The 22,663-nt window shown below is 37.1% G+C and overlaps 1 protein-coding gene across 4 annotated transcripts in view; it reads right to left on the reverse strand.

The window, feature by feature from the left end:
* EIF2B3 (eukaryotic translation initiation factor 2B subunit gamma) overlaps window positions 1-22,663 on the reverse strand; it is a 99,773-nt gene that overhangs the window by 34,144 nt on the left and 42,966 nt on the right. For all 4 annotated transcript variants that reach the window (XM_034414965.3, XM_034414964.2, XM_034414963.2 and 1 more), the window contains exons 6-7: window positions 12,980-13,069; window positions 81-208 (exon numbers count right to left, since the gene is read on the reverse strand). In XM_034414965.3, coding sequence (XP_034270856.2) covers window positions 81-208; window positions 12,980-13,069 — 218 coding nt within the window. The remainder of the gene's footprint in view (window positions 1-80; window positions 209-12,979; window positions 13,070-22,663) is intronic.

Below are 22,663 nucleotides of genomic sequence, written 5' to 3' on the forward strand. Positions count from 1 at the left end.
ATTGGAGTAATATTCCCCACGTGACATTCATTTTTTCCTGCATAGTGGTTATTTTTTTTTTTTTTTTTTTTTTTACTAACCTGTTTTCTGGTCCTTTTTCTTTTGGTCTTGCTCTTTGTGGTTTTGGTCCTGTTGAAATTGTGCAGGACAAGAAAACTGCTTTCTAACCAAGTATGGGATCAGTTCACTTCTGATTGAAGTAAATGTCCTAAGGAAATTAAAACAATAGCACTAAGAGATAAATATATTATTTACAAGTTCCTGAGAGGGAAAAATGGTTTCTTCCTTGTATCTGATGTTCAAATAGCTGTTCGCGAAATCTAGATTCTGAACAAGAGCAGAACAGTTCAACACTAGTCTAAATCATTAGACTGTAAGTTTGTAACTAAAATATAATATTGGTCCTCTTTGTACTTCTCCAGGACCAACTCTCGAATTCTGTTTCCCAGCTGCAGTTTGTGTTTGCATCTCAGGTGATTTATTTATCTGCAATGTATCCAGCATGGCAAAACCTGTTCTCTCTTTTTATAGCCCTGAAGCTGAGCAGAACTTGTGAGTGGTCCATTTTCCCTTTTCTGGGAATTCTTGCCTTCCCCCTGCCTCTCAGCTTCAGCAGCATAACATTCACAGTCCATTTAAGGGGAATGGTGGCTTGACACATTCTCAGCTCCCTCTTTGCAGCCAATCAAATGCAATCCAACCAGCTGATTTCACTACAAAATGGATCTGTCATTGATATTGGCTATTTTGATTATTTACGGATCCTTTTAAATGTTTTTGCATGCCCAGTAATGCAGGCAAAGGGAACTGGGTAAAATTGACCAAACTGGAATGAAACTCCCAACAACATAGCATCTAAACAGACTGATATGTTTTATTATCAGGCTGTTTAGATGCTATGTTGTTAGGAACAGCTGTTCCACAGGAGAGAAGCCAACAAGCCCATTTATATGTCCTTTCCTGTTAAATATCCTGATGACCCTTAGCAGGAAAATTGAGTGGGCTGATTCTGTCTGCCTGATGCATAAACACTGAAAAATAATTTGGGCATCTGATAAAATGGATTATGATGAGGCACAAAAATGCCTAACAGCATTATACATTAATTAAGGTTCCACAACATAGTTCTTGCTGCAAAAGATAGCACTGGAATCTATCTGACCTGCAAAGTATTTGAAACACACTCTAATATTATGTCCTAGCAGGAAAAAAAAAACATAGAACCGGCTTTGAGTCAAACTCAATACTTGGTGACGTTATTACACTGGAACACTCTGGAATGTTCTGGAACTCACATTAGCAAAGCAAAACAAGACACTTCATTGCTGGGCTGCATGGCGTAACCCTAGAACAGTGTTTCCCAAACTTGGGAACTTTAAGAAGTGTGGACTTCAACTCCCAGAATTCCCCATCCAGCATGGCTGGCTGTGGGATTTTGGGAGTTGAAGTCCATACATCTTGAAGTTCCCAAGTTTGGGAAACACTGCCCTAGAAGCACCCTTTGTCCTAATGGCTACAATTCAATATGACCACCTGAAAGATATTGACCATTTCCAGAATTGTGCCATGAGGTCCAGAAATGGAAAGGCCTGTCCTCCTTCCTTATCCTGACCTTTAGAGATCTACAAATGGTAAGTGAGGAGGAAGGTGTGGGGCCCAGTGGAAGGTGAGGGAAACATGTCTAAGGTGCTGCGGAAACCCAGAGTGGGGAATGAGGGGGAGAATGGGCGGGGGGGGGCTGCTGCAAAGGGCCTGCGATCGGTCATAAGGGCAAACAATTGTGGGTACACTGCAGTAACTTTAAGAGTGTGATGTAAGTAGCTTTGGGAGGGGGGGGTCTGCTGTAACCTTGAATGGTTAAATGACTAATTATAAGTTAAGGACACCTAGAGTTCTAATATGGTAGAGAAAGAAATTCTTGTCAATGATTAAAAATATCTGATAGATTTAATTCTGCTGTATTTCAAAAAATCAGAATAGTAAAAACGTAATGGTGGTGTCAGGGGAAAATGTAAAAAAGATTTTTTAAAAAAAGTAAAGGAAGAGAGGTGAAAGGAAAAGTTATTTGTGAACCTTATAGGTATAAAGTGAATTCAAATAACAAAAAAAGTTATTTTTCCCCAGCTCTCTAATATTCCAAACTAGAACAATCAGCTATCATTTCTTTCCCCCCATTCCCACTGCTATACAGAAAAGTCAACTCACTTTAAAGAATAAAAACAAAACAATGTCAAGAACAAGAGCATTAGGGAAATGATATTTATATTCCAGCCAACATTAAAATCTCAGTACAAAAGCAGGAAAAATTCCCTTAATATATATATCCCCTTGCTTGCATCTTCAAGGAAATGGAAGAGAATTGAAAAAGAGTTAAAGCCTCTAGTTAATACCATTGGCTCCTTAAGTCAAAGTTTGGTTGATTTCATATAATATGGCTTTGGTGAGCACATTCTGAATTTGGAAAAAAAAATCTGCGTGCATTTGCAGATGGTGTGGTTGCGCATGCAGCGCACGGGGGAGGAGTTGATAGCACGCACACAAAGTGTGTACCAGTTCGGCGCTCGGTGAGTAAAAGATTCGCCACCACTGATCTATACTATGATTCTTTGGTACCACTACTTATTTTCCCATGACAATCAGAAATCATTTTAGAACATTGTTTGCTGTTATTTTATTGTAATTGTAACTGCATATTAGTCTTCTTATTGCATTAGTTTTATTTTATTCTGCTGTTTTACTCCTTATTTAGTGATTATAATTGGGACCAATAACTCAGTTGTTAAATGAAGTGGTCAATAAGTGAAACTGCAACTGTGCTTATGATCTTCAGCCTGCCTTTGCTTTACAGAACAGCAAAGTTGTAAATGTGTGGACTGATCAGAGATTTTTCATCACTGTGGTAAACTGTGAATGGTTGTAAAATATATTTTAATGGATTTGTAGACACTTAGTAAGTTGTTAGTGCTTTAAAAAAGTATCAGATAAAGATGCAGAAATATTACCAAGATAGATATGGGAAACAAGGAGCTAGAATATCTTCTTTTTAAAATTTAATAGGCAAAGAGTTCTAAAGAATATTGAATTTGCAGTGTATGTTCTAAAAAAGTGATGAATAGAACAAAAAGTTATTGTTCATATTTTCAGGACACTACAAAGGATATTAGTAAGGCTAGATCTCAACTATATGTTGCAAGGATAATTTTACAGAAGACTCATGTTTTGGGCATATTCTACAGTTGTACTTGTTTGGTTTAATATTTATAAGATTTTTAATATGGTGTTGGAATAAGAAAAAAATTTACAGATGAGACTGTGCTGCTAAATTATATATGAAACATTTGGAAGTGAAGTATGAAGAATTCTAGATTTACAGTGTGTGGTCTGTGGCTAGACAGGCTGTTTTACTTCGATGGAAAGACTAGTACACCTGCTTTAAAATCCTAGATTAAAGACATATGTTTATCCTCCACATTTGAATTGGTTTCCTATCAACACAGTGGAAAAGTCCAGTCATCATTATTTTACGTGACCAAGATTTTCCTCACTGTTTGATAATTTCTTTTTGTTTGTTTTCTATGTATTTCATAATTATAGTTTGCTTATTCCTTTATGGTCCACTTCTGTTTGTGATTCTTAATTTTATTTGACTAGTGTCTTTATGTATAAGAGCAATAAAAAGCAGGGGGGAATATTGCATTTATAAATTATCTCTCTGAAGCAACCTAAAACTTTCTCTCTCTCTCTCTCTCTCTCTCCCTCCCTCTCTCTCTCTCTCTGTATGTGGGTGTGTACTGGCATGAGGAAAAGCAAACACTTTGACTTGCCAGTATTACAAAAAGTGATGCTAACAATAGGAATGTTTTATTGTGACTATGGCTAATTGTAAACAGTGATCTCACCAATCTGTACCTCAAATTCCTTACAGAGCATGACAATTGTATACCAAATACAAAACAAAAAGCAACAGTTATATTTGTAGTGTGTATTGCACATTAACACTAATCACAGGTGGCTTTGGCCACCAACAGTTAAGTGTATAGGAAGAAAGGCACCGAAGTGGAGGGCACAGCAGGAAGACTAATCAGGGTATTTCAGGTTGTGGAAAAACCCTTCCAAATGGGCTCCTTTTATGTCATAACAAGCTGGAATTTTCAAAGAACTCCAAACAACAGCTGTAAATGTAAATTGCTCTGCCAGCTGCAGATCGGACACAAGTAGCATTAGAAACATTCAAAGCAAATTCATGTAGATTACAGCAAAAATATCCAAAGGATTTGTTGCAGCTGCAAATTCCCACACTGTGGGGCTAGGATTGGATGTGGCCACAAAGAGAATGAAGAACAGGTGAACATACAAATATGGAAGAGCAGTCCCGATGCACTTACATCTAGTTTGCCTCCATTTTTATTAGTGATTCCCCAGCTTCCCTATAGAAACCCACAGGATAGATCCTATCCTCGGAGCCATGACTAATTCTAAAAAGCATAATGTAACTGTCCTAGGTATACTACAGACTAGTAGCCACTGAGAACCTGACTAGTACCCACTGAGAACTAAACTCATTTTCTTTTAAATGCATCTAGGTTTTTGTGATAGCACATTTCACAGCTAAACCTGTTATGCAATGAAAAAATATATTTTGTTTGTCTTGAATCTCCTGTAAGCTAGTTTTATTAGATGATTCTGGAAGGAAAAAAAATCATTTTTTCATAGAATGTAAAAATTTTTTGGAACACACTGGCCCTTTGTGGATTTGTATTCGTTTATTATGAAATGTATAGTTGACTTTTCAGTTTTTATAAAAAAAATCAAGATAGCTTATATCAATTAAAAGAATAAAAAGTAAAATCACTACTATTAAAATCAAGATCACTATCATTAAATGTATGAGCACAGAGACAGCACTTTTTAAAATATATTATTTGCCCTCCATTAAAAAAACATGCTTTTTGCTTATGTTCCTTTGGGTACAGTCACCTTACTGTTTCCCCTTTAGGGCTGTGGTCTTTTTTCACAGACTCTAGAATAGTGTTTTTCAAACTTGGCAACTTTTAAGATGTGCGGACTTCAACTCTCAGAATTCCCCAGCCAGCAATCCATACATTACTTGAAGAAGTTGCCAAGTTTGAAAAATACTGCTTTAGAATCAGTTTCATCCTACCCTTTGCTCTTCAAAACAAGTTGGCTTTTAAAGAGGTTTTAGAAACATTTTTTTATTATTACTGGGTTCTGGTTATTTTACCTTATTTCCATTAAGACTGGTAATTTTTGGGGTATTTATTTTATATGATTTCTGGGTATATGAGTGCTCTGCAATATCATAGGACACTCTTTTAAATATATATTGTAACATTGTAATTTTAATTGTTGGTATTATTGGTTGATAAATTATAAATTAATTTTATTGAGTAGAATTTTGTAACTATTATGTAACTTTTCTTATCTCCACCATCCCTTAGTAAAAGTGAATACAGTAGTACAATCCCAAGGGCAGGATAAACTATAGTACTTGGAAGATGAATTGGCAGTTCATTCTCAAAAAGTTTGTTTATACACAAAATTAATGTATTAGTTGTACTGGCATTGAGATGAGAATTGCAATAAAATAAGCTTGCAGCAATTCTGTTGCCAGTTGCAATTGTAAATTGAGGACTATTTGTACAACCAATACATTATTATTGTGCATAAATAAACATTCTGAGAATGAATTATCAGTTTATATTCAAAATAACAATCCAGGCAGTCCTGGTTGTTGTTGTAACTCCAGATGCGTGGGTCATTATGTGAGAAGCAGAGTCCCAGGTAAAGCTATGGAGGTGCTGCAGCAAGGTATGGGAAGCTCTGGGAGGTCCAGTGCAGGTTGCACACAAATTTGGGGTGTGTGTGTTGTGATATGGATGCAAGTTCAGACAGGCTAGATAAAGAGAATGCAAGGATGAGTGCAAGCACAAGGAGGCCAGAGAAAGAAGGTGGAGGGTTTGTGTGAATACAGGGAGGCCAGGAGAGCCAAGAAAAGAGAGCTGGGGTGCATGCAAGCAAAGGAGGATGTGGTGCAGGGGTGAAATGCTCCCGGATTGGACCGGATTGCCCAATCCGGTAGCAATTTTTCCTTGTAGTTCGGCAATCCAGTAGCGATCGCCACCCGAGTGTCATTACTTCCTGGCATGCACAGGTGTGCGCGCACGCACGTGCACTTCCAAACCGGTAAGGAAGGTAAGTAGATTTCACCCTGATGTGGTGCATGCAAGTGAAGAAAGGCAGTTACTAAGTAACCTGCAGTCTTCCTGCTGGCTTCCCCATGGACCTTGCCTGTGAGAAGCCAGCAAGGAAGGTTGCAAATGGCAATCACACAACTGAGGGATGCTGCCACTGGTTATAAGTGTAAGCTGATTGCCAAGCATTCAAATTTTGTTCACGTGAGCATTGTAACAGTCAGAACTTTGAGAAGCCATTGTTATTCACTTCGTTCAGCACCCACCATAACTCTGCATAGTTGCTAAACAAACAGTTATAATTTGAGGGCTACTTGAAGTAAATGCTAATCACCCCTAAATCTTTTCCTGTGACACTATTTAAAATTTTCAGTAAATCTGCAGGAATGGTCTCCCTTTAGCGGCATCTTTTATATTTTCCATTTTGTTTGCCCATTTCATCTATTTGTCTGCATTTTAATTCCTAAATTGTAATCTGTTCAATTTCTCTTTTCACATGGAAAATACTCATTATACAACCTGAACATTATCAGGAAGAAATCAGTCACAGAACTGACATGCTCTCTCTTTAGTATCTCTCTTCAGTATCCACACAGCAAGCATTCTTTTACAGACATTTTCCGGCAGGCAAGAAGAAAAAGAGGGAGAGGGAGAGGGAGAGAGCATGCATTAAAGCCAGAAGAAGTCTGACTCTGCCAGACCTCCCTCACAGTCCATAGGCCTTGCCAGGAAACACAGGTGACAGCGTGAATGATAAAAAGGCATTGAAAGGGAGAAAGCAAAACTACAGACTGGTTTAGTCTGGGCAATATCTTAATGTAAACCTGCAGGGGCCTCTGTGTACAACATACCACAAAGCAAATCAAGCAGAAGCCCGTGGACAAAATTTACTCTCATCAACCAAAACACAGCTCCTACCCTCTGGCGATCTTGGTACTATTCATGGAAGGTACAGAATTTTGAAGATTTTTCTTCACAGCATTCCTTTCAGTCTGCAGCTCAGATGGGAGAAAAATAATCTTTTCTGGAGCAGCTTTCCAGAAAAGGTCACCGTAAAGATCTTGGGAGACTGGCTGAAGGAAGGAAGGAAGGGAACTGCAGAGGAAGTGGCTTATCAATAGCCAATGTTTTCAACCACCCATAAAGGCTTTTTTCTTCTTTCCCAAAACATATTTGATACTTTGCTTCTCTGGATAAAACCAAGCCAAGAGTTTCCGCTTGAACATTAAAAGCTTTTTCTGAAAAGCAGATTAACTTTGCTCAGGAAACTGCTCCATGTAGGGCTATTAAATTTGACATTTATGGGTTCAAAAGTAACAAAATATGACAAAGCTAATTATTTAACTTATTACTCTTTAGAATTTATCCACAAGAGTTGTTCCTAATCATCCTCACATCATTTCTTGTGCTCTGAGTAGCTCAGAGTTCTATTTTGTCCTTTTGGTTTCCATGTTCTAGGGATGGGAAAGATCCAAATTCAAATCTATAGCCTTCAAATTTACCACCTTCATCTGACTTCTTTGATAAAGGTGATGTGATGGTAAAACCAGAACAGGAAAGAAGTGGACACTGATTTGAATTTATTGGGGAAAGGGGGAGGCATAAATAACAGATGAAAACTAAAAATGTAGTTTTCGTGTTTAGATTTATATTTAGGTATCTATAGAAGGGGATATTTGTAGCTCAGGGTTGAACTGGGGGTTTCCTGGTATACTCTGAGCTTGGTTGTTTTCTTGCAGACATTTCACTACCAAACTAAGTAGCATCATCAGGATTTAGGTACAGCTATTCTAAAAATGTTAGAATTAAAAATCTTTAAATTCGTCTATTGCTATTCCATTTGATAAATTGGCTGGACTATAATTTCAGTTTCTTTAGCCCCGAAGGCTTCTGTTTGAAATAATCCACTTTTTCCAACTGGAAAGATTCTGAATCAATCCAGTGCTTTTTTTCCAAAGGCAACAACTTTCTTCTTCTTTTTTCCTTTGAAAATGTTTCACTGCTCATCCAAGAGGCTTCTTCAGTTCAGTTCAGAAGGGGAGTACAGGTAAATATACCTGTAGAAGGGAGCTATAGGTCACATTGATAGTAATTGGGATAGGGAACTCCATTGCTAAGCAATGAGATTCTAAGATGTACTGTCATGGGGCCATGCGGTCTTTTGAAGGCAGTTCTGGCACTATCAGTAGCTGCTGTTAGGCAAATCCTACAAAATCACAGAATCCCATGCTCACATGATCACAATTTGCAATCTTCTGCTGGCTTTCCCATTGATTCTGCATGTTGGAAGCAGGTGGTGAAAGTTGCAAATAGCGGTTCTTGGGGAACCTTATTCGAGAGACTGGGTACTATGACAGATACTGTATAAGTGCCTTTCCAGATTCCAAAGATGGCAATCTTTAACTGAAGAAATTTGGAGCAAACTAATTCTGCTGGATTGAAGTGGCCAGGAAGATACTAGGGGAGACATATGGTCCCTCACGTAACTGGGCCCTGTGACTTTAGGGCTTAGTAGGTATTGATTAGCATTCTGAATCACACCTGGTGTGTGTGTGTGTGTGTGTGTGTGTGTGTGTGTGTGTGTGTGTGTGAAAACATGTTTTATTTGCAGAAAGTTCTGGTGATCTTAGATAGATAGATAGATAGATAGATAGATAGATAGATAGATAGATAGATAGATAGATAGATAGGCAGGCAGACAGACAGACAGACAGACAGACAGACAGACAGACAGATAGATAGATAGATATAACACACACACACACACACACACACAAACATGTTTTATTTGCAATTTTCTTTTCATACCAAACATATTTTGTGGACAGTGTATTGAATGGGTCAAGTCTTTTTTAAACAATGCTAACAATAATAATACAAATAAGTATGTGTAATCCTAATCTTCCAACTTCGACAATACTGTTCTCTCTTCATAATCCTTTATCATTTTCCCCATTAATTCATTTAAACATAAATAACATTTCTTTGCACCATATATTTGTTATTCCCTACTAAATTACTATTGTTTAATATTTTAAGAATTACTCATTATTCCACCATAGCTTCAATATGCCAAATGTGTAGGATTACTAATAACGCCAAATGCTAACAATATTTAATCAATCCCAGGAGTGTATCTCAAAATCCCCACAATTTCTAATCCTTAGTATTTTAAATTCAGAATATACTTTAACAAACTATTAATGTTAATAATACAATTAAATTACCTAATCCTAAATTTCCATCTACTAATCTTAACTTATTTTTAGTTATAATAAATTTTATTATATATTGTATATACTACTATTTTCCCTATTTGCATTTTCCCATTTTATTAATATATTTTTTCATTATCCATCATCTCTTAAACCTTTTTAAAATTCCATCATTTATTGACTTTTTAGTCAGCCTTTTATCTTTCTCTCTTGGAATGGTGATCTTCAATATTAATAATCTGGCATTTTTCAATAAAGAGAAGCCAAACTGATCAGGCCATTACATGAGAATTAAGAGGAAAGCAGTGTCTTTTCTTCTGATTTATATCTCATGTCAGCCAAATCGCTGATATTCCAGCGATTGGATGATATTGAAAGACAACAGAATCTGGCACTTGGTGTGGGAGTATGTTCTCCGTTTTCTCTCAGTATTACTCCCCGAATGCACCCCCCCCCCAAATATCTCTCTACGCTATCCTTTGTTAAATACAGGTTGGCCTTTCTAGAGGCACGTTTTAATGTGATCCCCTCGAATGTCCTAGATAGCAGGTGCTCGGGGTGTGTGAAATCCACCCACTGTTCATGTGATGGCCGATCTCCAGAATCGTTGGCTCACATCGCATTTACATGCCCCCACTATTGGGAGGTAAGGTCAGAACTTATCTCTCCCATTTGCCAAAGACTTCCTGGATTATCTGAAAATCTTAGTCTTCGCTTTTTACTCCAAGATACCGATTCTAAGATTACACTAAAGGTAGCAAAAATTTTTGCTGCAGTCTTGGGATGTAAGAGCCGGGGGAAGGGACGGGCTGGACCCATTGACTGAGGTCAGCTTTATTGATCGTCAGCGGTTGAGTTAGCTGGTGGTTATATAAAGTGCCGATGTGTGGATTTTATGTAAATTGCAATATAGTATTTTCTACTTATGTACAATTTTAATCGACTATAGTCCATATAGATTGGAGCTAAAATTTAAAATACATGAACTGTGTGTTTGACGGAGTGGTTTCCACCACTGATCTTGTTGCCGTTTTGCACTTCAGTCTGGTCGAGTGCCAGCTATGTGTCTTGGATGTTTTGTTTTGTTTTTGGTCTATGACCGCAATAAAGTATGCTATGCTATCTCAGGAACTAATAAATTCTTTTCAAACTGCAGAAACCTAACTGCCTGTCTCATATTGATAGCAAAGAATGTAGCGAATTAAATCTTTACCTTAAATCCTATACAGATCTATCTTTCCTGTAGCTATGGTTGGCATGCAGCCAACGGCCAGCCAGTAGTAGTTGTTATAACAACTTTACCATGGATTTATTACTAAGGAGAGTACAGATAAAATAAATCAGATACTATAATATGTTATCTAATCTATCTGATCTGATCTAATCTAATACAACAAAATATAAAATAAATAGCCTTTAAACTAACAGGCTGGTGAACATAAAAATATCAAGTTTATACATTCAAATGCATATGTAAGAATTATTTTGAAAATGATTTTGTAGAGGCCCTTGCAAAGAAACATTCTTAGGACTATTTTTAAGACTATACTCACCACCTGATCTGTTTTTGTCATAATCTGTCAAGAATTTTAGGGGAAGAGGGAATAAAAGTAGGGTTTCTTACTACAGAAATCTGTTTTACTTGTAAGAAACTTGTTTGCTCATTGGTCTCCTTCACCTCCTTACCTGTCTGTAATATACAGGTAAAATTATCATTTTGACTATGGCCATAACATTTGGCCATAACATTTAAACTCTATCCTTAGCATCTTATCTTTTTCTTTAATTGTCATCACCTGTGGATTCTGCAGTATTTCAAGGGAGCAAAAATATTATGGAACACAGCTGTTTCAGCTCCTGCAGCATCTGGAGCAGGTGGGACTGAAAGTTATGCCTGGGGTTCAGCTTTAAGTTACTTCTAGTTTGAGGTGAGTATACATAGATCTTCATTAGGGCTAAACCATTATAGCCAGGATCTCTCTCTTCTTCCATAAAAGGATGTCTTTCTTCCTCTCAGTAGGTGGCCTCAATTTCATATTAGGAACACCACAAGATACACAGGATGTATCAAAAATAGCCAACATGAGGATTTATCCCAAAAAGGATTGGATTTACAAATAGACAAAATAATGTACAAAAAGAAGACCCATACAAAAGGAATAGAAATACTCATATTACTACTGAAGAAAAATGCCTTAATAAGATTCAAATGAAGACAAAGCAGGCACGTATTAAGTTTCAGTATGAAGTCAACAAGATTATTAGTTCAGTGTGGTAATCCTCCATTGTCTAATGCTACTACTGGGTGGAAAGTTACCAACATATACAAAAGGGAAGCAGGGGAGGTAATGGATTGGATTTAATTTCCAGTGTCCAAACAACTTGTTTAGGTCTTGTCAATTAGGGTTAATTGTCTAGCATTCATGTTGAATAAACTTGCCCCTCACTTGATATATTCCAGAGAGAAGACATCCTGCAGATAACTCTCAGTTAAATGGAACTTGTCACTGTCGCCTTCCTCTTTAAACTGATTTCCCACTAAGAACCAACAAAGTTTGGGTGGCCTTGATGGCTAACAAAAAATTGTGGTCACTTACACATGTCCCAACCTCTGACGGACAAATAGAAATGCTCCATAGCACCCCTCCGGCTAAGGAAAGGGAAGAAACTGAGTGATTCTTTATGCAACAAGCAGAGAGATAAACTTTTTATTTACCCCTTCTCTTATTGTATATTGTAATCTTGTATTACAAGGCCAAGGATGTTTCCAGTGTGACATTAAAACATTCTTAAAGTGCATTTGGGTTATCTTTAAGAAGCTATGTGGCAAATCAGAGGTGGGAAAGATGCATTTTTCATAAGCTCTTGTCTTTTCAATTCAACTGGCCTGCATAATCTTCCTCAGACTCAATTATTTAAAAAAAAACCATATAATTAAACCTTACAGATGATGCTTCATTTGTATGTTCTGCAGCATAAATTAATGGTAGCAATAATGATGGTGAGGAGCACCTTTAAGAAAGTTTCATCTCACACTTTATTCTTTAATTTTCTCAGGCACCCTTGCTCATTGTTCATCTGATTTCACTGCTAGAAAGGCATTGGAGTGGGCCCTGGAAAAACTCAAGTTTTTGTTTTTAAAGGGAATGCTGAGTCTGAGAACAGGATTGGAATAACTATATGCATATGTTCAAAACTGAAACATGGTACCTAAGAGGAAGTAGGAAGATGAAGGGATCTTCTCAGTATTTTCTGCTCCTTTTTCACTTCTTTTATACATGTGAGAGCCCATAAGTAGAAAATGAGGTAGAACTCCTGCAATGCACATCATTAAAATGCACAGTGCATTCCTTGATATCCCATGAGCATAAAAGGAAGGCTCATAGAATTGCATCCATATGATCACAAATTGAAGAGGGTGTTGTTATATTTAAAGCAAGAAAAACACTAGTTGTATATTGTAATCCTGTATATTAACAAGGCGAAGGATGTTTCCAGTGTGACATTCAAACATTTTTGAAGTGCATTTGGGTTCTAGATCCTTTTCCTTACCTGTTCTCCACAAGGAAGTCTATGACACATTTCTTCAAACAGTACAGATGAGCATCCATCAAACCTGTCCTAATGTGAATTCGTGAATGCCTGGAGAGAAAATAACAGAGAATGAAGTCACTTAGCTCTGCATTCCAGAGTTACTTTAAGAGCTCCACTTTAAAATTTCTTGATGGTAAAATTTTACAAGGGCCATCTGTGTTCCCAAACCTTTGCTATGGGATTAGTGGAGAAGTGAATTGTGATGGCTCCCATGACTTTAATTTGTCATACAAACACACACCTGCTTATCCAGTTTGTCACTGATCCGACTCTGTAAGTACATCAGGCTCTAATCCATGAAAACGGATGTTACATTAAATCTATGCCACAAGTTCTTCTGCAGGAGACTTCTGTTTAAGGTTTGGTATCAAAGGAAAAAACGGATATGAACTGCAGCAACAATTTAAATTAGAAATACCAATGTTGCCTAATATTATTTCTACAAACTATTTGCAATGTTTCCTTTGTAAGATTTTCTTCTGCTTCCATACAAATACATTTTTTTCAAATAAATTTTACCAGCTTAATTTGTTTACTTCTTTCTTTTTGGAAAATACAACAGAACATGATATTTACAGAATATCATTTTGGTAACAACAAATATTTCTAACTATGAAAGGTACTGGTTCCTATTGGTTGTTTCCACTGAGTTATTCTAAAGTTGAATGTATGAATTTTAGGGAAAGCTTTAGGAATTGTGATATCATGTGTTTTATATATCATTTGTCCAGATAAATAAGTTCACTTCATTCTCTGCCATCCCATTCTTCTTTTGCCCTCAATCGTTCCCAGCATTAGGCTCTCCTCCAGTGAGTTCTTCCTTCTCATTAGGTGGCCAAAGTATTTGAGTTTCGTCTTCAGGATCTGGACTATCATAATATCATAATATTAATTATGATATGCCGAATGAATGGCTGGTAAGCAAGAAATATCTGTACTCATTTTGCAGAATAGAACAATTCAAAATGGCAATTTCAAATTCATCAAAAACCTTGTAGGTATTTAGTTATAGGAGAGCAACTGGAGCTTTAGAAAGCAAGTCTAAGTTTTAGATTTACTGACTCAAAGAGATTAGAATGGAATGAGAAGTGCCTCTTCAAAACCGGAGAAACATTTTCAGACCAGGTGATCTCTACAACTTCTTTGAGCATATATCTTATTTTTTCCATTAATCTCCCTGTAGCTTAGTAATTCTAACATACAGAAAGAGAGATACACCCACAAAAATACTTGTACTGGCATACATAGACTGCTACGAAAAGGCCCCAAAGAGGGCACATTGCACCATTCTCAGCTAGAGTTGGAAGTGGCCATAGATTCAAAAAACCTATTTTCTACCATGTACCCTACCTCTGGCCATAAAAAAGTTGCCTACCCTTGCAAAATACCAATAGCAACACACTTAAATAACTATTCCAGATTTGATCTTACTGTAATTCTGTAATTCTGTCATTTATATCCCTGATCAAACAACAGAAGCAAGCCCACTAAATTTAAGGGGATTTCCATCCTAATAGGCATGATAATTATCATAACAACATTTAATATTTTGTAAGGGTGTTTTATGTTGAAGAATGTTCCACAAACCAAGTCTATCTTCAATGATAGGAGAGCTCTATATGTTCCTTCCACAACAGATGCAAAGTTCATGAAACAAGTATGAAATGTTTGGATTTTAACCAGAATATTTATTATTTGCTCTGAGGATTTATAGATCAGTGTCTGTATTACACCTATTTGTTTAGCCAGGTATAGCAGCTACTGCCTTTCAAAAAGTCCTTGGAAAATTCAACTCTTTCTCTATCCTTCTTAATTGGAAAAGACATGCTACAGATTCTGAAATTCTCATTTGTTCCTATCCAAATCCAGGGCAACTGCAAGTCACATTCAACAACAAAAGCCCCATATGCATTCCATGAACAGCACAAAGCAGGAAACACCTCCTTCATCTGGGCTTGTACACCACAAAAAATAACAGGGTTTTTGTTTATATCTGAGTTTTAAGAGAGCAATTCCAGAAACTGCAAGTTCTTACATGTTAATATTGATTTAATTATCCTGCATAGCACATTTTGTTTGTGTTAAAAAGACCTCCAACACATTTATTAAAATGGAATCATAAATGTTAACTGCTTGCTCAACTACTTAAAGATGACCAAGAGAGAAGATATTTCAAATCATTTGAAAACTTTTTACAAGTAAATGCAACATGTTTTAAGTAAGTTCAGTCTGCATTTAATTAAAAAAATTATCCAGACACTCAATCAGATCATACAAATATTGCAACCATGCCAACAATCAAATACAAATTAAAGTTATGAAAGAATTCTAGAAATACAAACCCTGCAGCACTCCAGCTCTATTCCTGGCAATGAGGACAAATTTCCATGTTAAAACAAATCTAGCCATCAACAGGATTTTACAATAATGCCCCATTTAAGCAAAACTGGCTCCTCCCATTTGAAGGCTAAATTAAGATTAAACTTGCAATTTAACAAATAAATACTAATTGAACAATATTGAAATATTCAGAATTATTCTTTAAATGTTTTATTTGTTTAGGTCAGTGATGGCTAACCTTTTCCAGACTGGGTGCCCAAAGCACGTCTGAACCCCCAAAATGCAATGCATGTGCAGCCCCGCGCATGTATGCATGCGCCACCTGCAAGTGGCCGCCCCCACAAATGCACACGCGGCCCCTGCATGTCCCCCGCCCCCATGCATGTGCAGCAGAGACCCAAAGGCCAGTTAGCTGGCGGGAGGTGTGCGTGCATTCACGGCGGAGCTGAGCTGAGGCGACTGCTCGCATGCTCACAGAGAGGGCGCTGGGTGCCACCTCTGGCACACATGCCATAGATTCGCCATCACGGGCCTAGGTGTTACCCAGATCAGTTATAGTTACATTATCATAAAGCATAAAATATAAGGCAACAAGATACCTAAACTTAATTAATAGAAAATTCTTTCAGAAAAGGTCATGTTCACATGGCTATCGATTATGATATAATAAAGTATGAATGAGCAATCATCTTACTCCTCATTTTCTACAAGTGATTAAGGCTGATCTGCATGACTAGGCTACCAGGTTAAGTGCTTCTTCAGAGCAGGAACATACAATGACAACCATTACTCAACCTTGCCCCCTGCCTTGCATCCAAAGTAGTGTTTTAGGATTTCTACCATTGTAAGCAGTATGTCCAGTTTGCATTCTGTGTACCTTTATTACAATTAATTACTATGTGCTGCAGTAGGAATGCCCCCTCCTATTCAGTTACTGGTTGAGCTACCTTCTAGGCTAAGGAACAGAAAAAATAAATGGTAAAAAGATGTTTCCTTTTTTTTATTTTTATTTTTCCTAGTCCATGGATTGGTGCACAGTTTGAGGCAAAGCCAATACAGAAAGGTCCATACAAAAGAAAAGGTCTGTCAATGAAATCCACATGTTCTCTCCTAAAAGACTTACTCATGGAAAGCAAAGCCATTGTTGCTTCATTTCCTGGTATGGGCCATAGGAGTTAAAAAAGAGAGGCCACTAATTGGAGGCCACAGTCCAGAGAAAATACCAGGCCCTTATGATGGTCAAAGCAGAGGAAATAGTTGAAATTTGGGACAGGTTTCTTAAACCAATTTTATTTCTGGGAATCGAGCAGCTTAAGAATGCAGTGTGTGAAAAAGCCCTAAGCAAATATGAAAACAAGACTGGCAAAGTCCTAACTGGAAGTTTACAATGGATTCTGCCCAATTTCATAGAGTAATAGTTACTGGCTAGTTTAGGTATAATAAACCACTCTCTCAAGTTTAACAGCCAAAGATTATACAGTACTTCCCTAATTACTTTATCCTGTTTTACAGACCAGGAACAAATGAACCCATTCATTAGCATATTGCTTGTTCAAATTTCAGTTTATTAAATTGAACTTTATGACTTAAAATGACCTGAATATTGCTAAGGTTTCTTAATTATTTTCTCTTATATATCTTTTGCATGGCATAAATTTAGAGATTAGGTTTTAAGCGAATTTGAAGCCCATGCATGTGGTCATGGACAGCTTTTCATTCAATGGGGCCCAGGCAAGCCATAAGGTTGAAAACCCATGTATTAAGTCTTAAAGTCCAAATTATGGCCACCAGTTTCACTGAGCTAACTAGAAAATTATTTTGGGGCATTGTCCCGAGGCTGAAGAGCGAGTATACAAGGAAGATGACAAAACCACTGATAGAAAGTGGTCTTGTGAATCTAATTTTATTTAATGGTCTCTCTCCAGTCAGCCAATCTAATCTAATCTAATCTATTTTCTTTATCAACAGGACTTTGGGTAACAGGAGCAATTTAGAGCACAATGTGGCTTCAGAACATGACATGAAGGCAAGAGGTCCACTGAAACTCTGCTATTCAAAGGCAAAGAAGAAGTCTAGCATTGACTGTTTGAATTTACTGCTGAGACTATCCTATTATAGACACCTCTGTTACAGTACATACCAGATAATTGGCCATTTTTTAAATATTATAATCTGTATATTGTAACTTTCTGCAAAACATTAGTGCCTTCTTTGATTGTTTCTGTTTTTAGAGTGTCCATGAGGAAAGGAATACACTTCCTAAACTCATTGGGTTCTAGTAAATTTTATTGGACCCTGGGGTTTTTAATTCCTTCTTTTTTTTCTACCCAGGGATCCACATAACAATGGAAGCTGTCCTATATTGTGGTTTTTCATTCAGGCTCTGTAAAAACTTATTGAGAACAGTTCTAATATGCAAGAGTAATTCAACAGAGATTAGTCATAGATTGTGCTAATTATATAATAGTAGCATGAAACATATTGGTCGAGTGGTTAAGACGCTAGGCTAGAAAACAATAGATTATGAGTTCAAGTGAGAAGAAAAGTCTTAAAATGAAGCAAAACTCACTTAACAACTGTCTTGCTTAGCAACAGTTAATTTGAGCTCAATTATGGTTGTAGGTCAAGGATTACTTGTAATGTTGACAAAATCTTAAAGAATGAAAAGGTATATCAGTCAGGAAAGAAGAGTCGTACCAAAAGAAGCTTCATATATTTTAGGCCTAGGTTTTGAGCAGAAGGTTTTCAAAGTTATATAAATGGAGATTGAGAACTGGCAGATTTGTGAGGAAAATATCTTCAAGATCAAAAACCACATTTAGATATTTCACATCAAAAAGCGACATATTTCACAACAAAAAGCAAAGGGAAAACCTAACTTTTGTGTAGACATACTGCTGCATCTCACTAATCAATCCAAGACAAAAGAAGAGATATTCCATCATCAACAGGAAAGTGAAAACAGTTTTTTATTATGAAAAGATAAAAAAGCAAAAGGAGAAATCTCTGCCTCCAACTACACATAATTTCTTAAGGCAAATTCAGACATAAACAGGATATGCTTTCTACTATTTCCAACTTGCAACAAAACAAAAATGTACAAATGCCTCCAGCAAAAAAGTAACTCATTTATTTTTCTCATAGCAAAAGACTAAGTTGCTACTTCAGATGTTTCCAAAAACTGAAAAAGAGAACTCAAATCACCTGCACACTACTTTTTGGCACTTCTGAACAATATCTTGGACCCTCTCTGATACTGTTGAGAAGTGTCAAAAAGGAATGTGAAGTTGAGTCATTCTTTTCATTAACTTTACTGGTACCATCCAAAGTGGCATTATAGATTAAGGACTAAAACAGTAATGGAGCATAAATTCACAAAACTCCTTTAACTGTAAAGCTGTGTTCAAATACTTTGCAATACAGTATATATCCACAGTATCCATGCACAATAGTTAGCAGTTAGACCAGAAGGAAGTCTTTCATTTGAGGATTAGACTCTGCTATCTTCCTCTCAGAAGGCCGCAATGTATTTTAGTTGTGTGATGAGTGAAGACAGAAAACTGCCACAGGAAACAGGATTAAGAAGCAACATTTCTCCTTAAAGCCTTTTCCTAGCTTTCTTCTCCATTTCCATTTTAGACAGCCGTCAATTACACAGAATTTTATTTTTAAAAAATAATAAATTAGTAAATTGCAAGTTAAAACTAGTTGGTATTAGAATCATTATTTAAGGATTAAAAATACCTTATAAAATGATGAACTATGAATGCTGGAGTGTATTACATAGGCTGAATTTCTGAGTTAATATTTTTGTGATAAAAGAAGGTATCTTTCATACAGGTATAGTTTCAAAAGAGTAAGGGTTTTTTTTAATTGAACTCTCACTTTTGTTTCTGTTATATTATCTTCGTAACAAGATGAGCCATGCAGCTATAAGATTCATGCCCACCTTTCAAAAGGCCTATTTCATTTCCAATATCATTTAATAACTACTAACTTAGGACTTCATTATTAACGAGTAAGGTACGTATATCACAAAAAGAAGCTGGGATAGAAAATAAGAGCAGAGCATTAGGAAGCATTATAATTTTTGTGCAGATGATACATTTTCCCATCTTGCAAGGATTATTTGCAAAGCACTTCCTAAGACAAAAAAACCCTCCATATTTCAAATACCCACATTTTCATTAAGAATACTTAGAATAAAGAGGGGACCAAAAGTAATGTTAAAGCATAGAAATGAAATAATTTTGACACAACTGCAACTCAAGCACTCTATTAGGATAAGAATGCTGCTGAATGGAGGAACAAGCCATTATTCTTTCAATAGAGTCTGGTACAGCTAAATATGCGCTCATGGATTCTTCTTCCTGAAAAGCTTTAAAAATTCAATAGCTTCTTGGCCTGGGAAAGAGATGTTCACTGAAATCCAAAAGCCTGGATCAAGCATGGAACATTACATGTACCTGAAGAACAATATTTTCAAGTGCTCTTAAAAACAAAGGCTGTGGGAAGAAAGAAGTCTGAAGAGGCCCCGTTCTCAGGGTTGTTAAGAGTGGCTTAAGCAAATTATATCTCATGGCCACTCTTTAGAGGCAATTCTATACCCATAGTCCAAACCCCTACATTGCAAAAATGGGGAAAAACTATGTCCTTCCAAAAATCAGAAAGCTTGCCAAAAGCCCTTTTTCACAAATGGCTTTCATAATAGTGCAAACAAAAATTGGCATTTCACCTAGATTCCAGATGAAAATTACCAAATATTATTTACTACTTAATACAATTCCTTTCTTTCCTCTGTAAGATTATGAATATGGAATTTATTATACCTTATTTTTTATAAAGTATCCTGTATAACTATTGTGTTACCGACAAACACATTCATAGGTGTTTTTTTTTTTACACACAGGTTTACTCAAAGGGCAAGCAAACAACACAACCAGGAGCTGCAGTGTCATGGCAATGATCCAATAAGGATAAACCACAACCAGGAATGCAGCCAAAATTCCTTCCCTCCCTCTCCCCAACCTCTTTTCTTCTTAACTTTTTGAAGTTGATTAACAAAATAGGTGCACTGAAAATCTGCTCTCTGGGAGCTTTACCTATTTTACTTATTCTTAGACCAAACTCAAAATATGCTTTTATAATTGGCAGATTGCTACATGCAATGTACATTGACAGTTTCTTCCTTTTCTCATTCTGAATTATCTAATTTTAAACTTGTTAGGTTAAACTGGTGTTATATACCAGCATGCAATTGTTCACTTTGCCTATTTTTTGTTATCAAATGTGCGGTATCAATCCAGACCAGATTACCATCGTTCTTCCCTTTCCTCTTCTCTACCCTTGATCGATGGTTTTCTGATATTTATTTCCAATATGGAGCTTTTCTTCCTTTTAAACAATAACACAGGAGAAGGTAAATTTCAGAAAGCAGCAAGATGAGAATAGGGAAATATTTAGCTCATAATTTCTCTTATCTGAATCTAGGAACACATGTTGACTTTGTCACTTTAAAAGGTAGAGGCTGCTGTATGCTCATTTTTATTTAGAGCATACAACTTTGAGGGGTTTGTAGGCATATTTAAAATTAAATGAGTACTCCCACAAAATGATTGCCATGAGGAAGGAGAATAAGGTCTAGGTTGGGATTAGATTCATTCATAAAAATAGCTGCCAGCTGGTAGCAATCACAAAATACATTCAGGAGAAGGCAAACTGGGGAGGAACCTCCTACCATTTTTGCTACCCTCTTAATATGTTCTCAGCTACCCTTAGCTTACCACGTTCTGGGCAGGTGAGCATATTTCCAATAAAGCTTTATATTGCCATCACTCAGCATTTCTAAATTCTAAGAGCACCTATGGGGCCTGAGACATTTGTAGCACGGCTGATTTCTACTTCACTGTTCCCACAAAATGAAAACATTTTTTTAAAAAAATTAAGTCAGGCAATCAAATGCTCTGAGGCTTAATTTTACCCTCCAATTTCTTAAAAATAAAGAACAAAGGAAATAATATGTCTGGTCTCCCATACAGTTCTCCTTGACTTACAATTACAATTGAGACCAGAATTTCAGTTGTTGAGTGAAGCGGTTGTTAACTGAGATGCCCACTTTTCTCAATGACCATAATCTTGATTCTCCCAGTTGCAGTTGTTAAATGACCGTGTGGATCATTTTAGTGGATAGAGCGAAACAGTTGCCTGCTGAAGGAACGCAAGCAGCTCCCCTCCATGGATGGAAGGGGACTCCTGCAGTAGAGTGCAGGAACAGAGCTTGGATCTTCAGGATTCTCCATTTATCCAGCCCAATCCTGGAGTTCCCCTCCCCTCCATGAGCAGACAAACGCCTGTCCTGGGCTTGAAAAATGGAGCTCAGATCTTCAAAATGGCTGCTTTGTTTCTGCAGCCTAGCGCAGAAGTTCCTCTCCCCTCCATGCATGGAACGGAACTCCTGTGCGATGCTGGAGAAACAAAGCTCGGATCTTCATGATCCCTGCTTCATTTTTCAAGCTCAGTGCAGAGATCCCCAATGACTTCCTGGGAAAGCCAGCAGAGAAGATCACAATTGGCAATCCCATGGTTGTGGGACACTTGACACTGGTCATAAATGAGAACAGATTGTCAAGCAACCAAACAGAGGGGTGTGTGTGTGTGTGTTACATTTTACCACGGCTGGAACTGAAAGCAACCTTTCAGAGCCATCATAACTTCAAACACTCCTTAATGACTGATCTTTTTTTTTTTTTTTATTTGATTTATATGCCGCCCTTCTCCGAAGACTCAGGGCGGCTTACAGTGCGTTAAGCAATAGCCTTCATCCTTTTGTATATTTATACAAAGTCAGCTTATTGCCCCCACAACTGGGTCCTCAATTTACCTACCTTAGAAAGGATGGAAGGCTGAGTCAACCTTGAGCCTTGGCGAGATTCGAACCCTGCAGTAATTGCAGGCAGCTGGTCTTAATAACCAGCTTAATAACAGGGTGCCTTAAACCCCTGTACTACCAAGGCTCTTAAGTCAAGAACTACCTATACAGCCAATCAGTAATTGCTACAGCAATTCTCTTTGCCTACAAACTCAAAAAATTACAGTTCAGAAGACCATTCACCCTTAGGTGACTTCCCAAGTGGCCTATTACTTTGTAGCATGATTCCTGCTGATATTTGGTTTTTTCAGCTTCCTCAGCCAAATTGCACCACTGTGAATGTGCTGGTTATGCATTGTTAACTCAGCAGCCAATGCAGTAAGTGTAGCAAATTGTCATTATGTAACTCCAATTAGTTCAATCAGCATCCAATG

Source organism: Pantherophis guttatus, chromosome 3 (genome assembly GCF_059756535.1).
Source record: "Pantherophis guttatus breed Tessera chromosome 3, ASM5975653v1, whole genome shotgun sequence".
Classification (NCBI taxonomy): Eukaryota; Metazoa; Chordata; class Lepidosauria; order Squamata; family Colubridae; genus Pantherophis; species Pantherophis guttatus.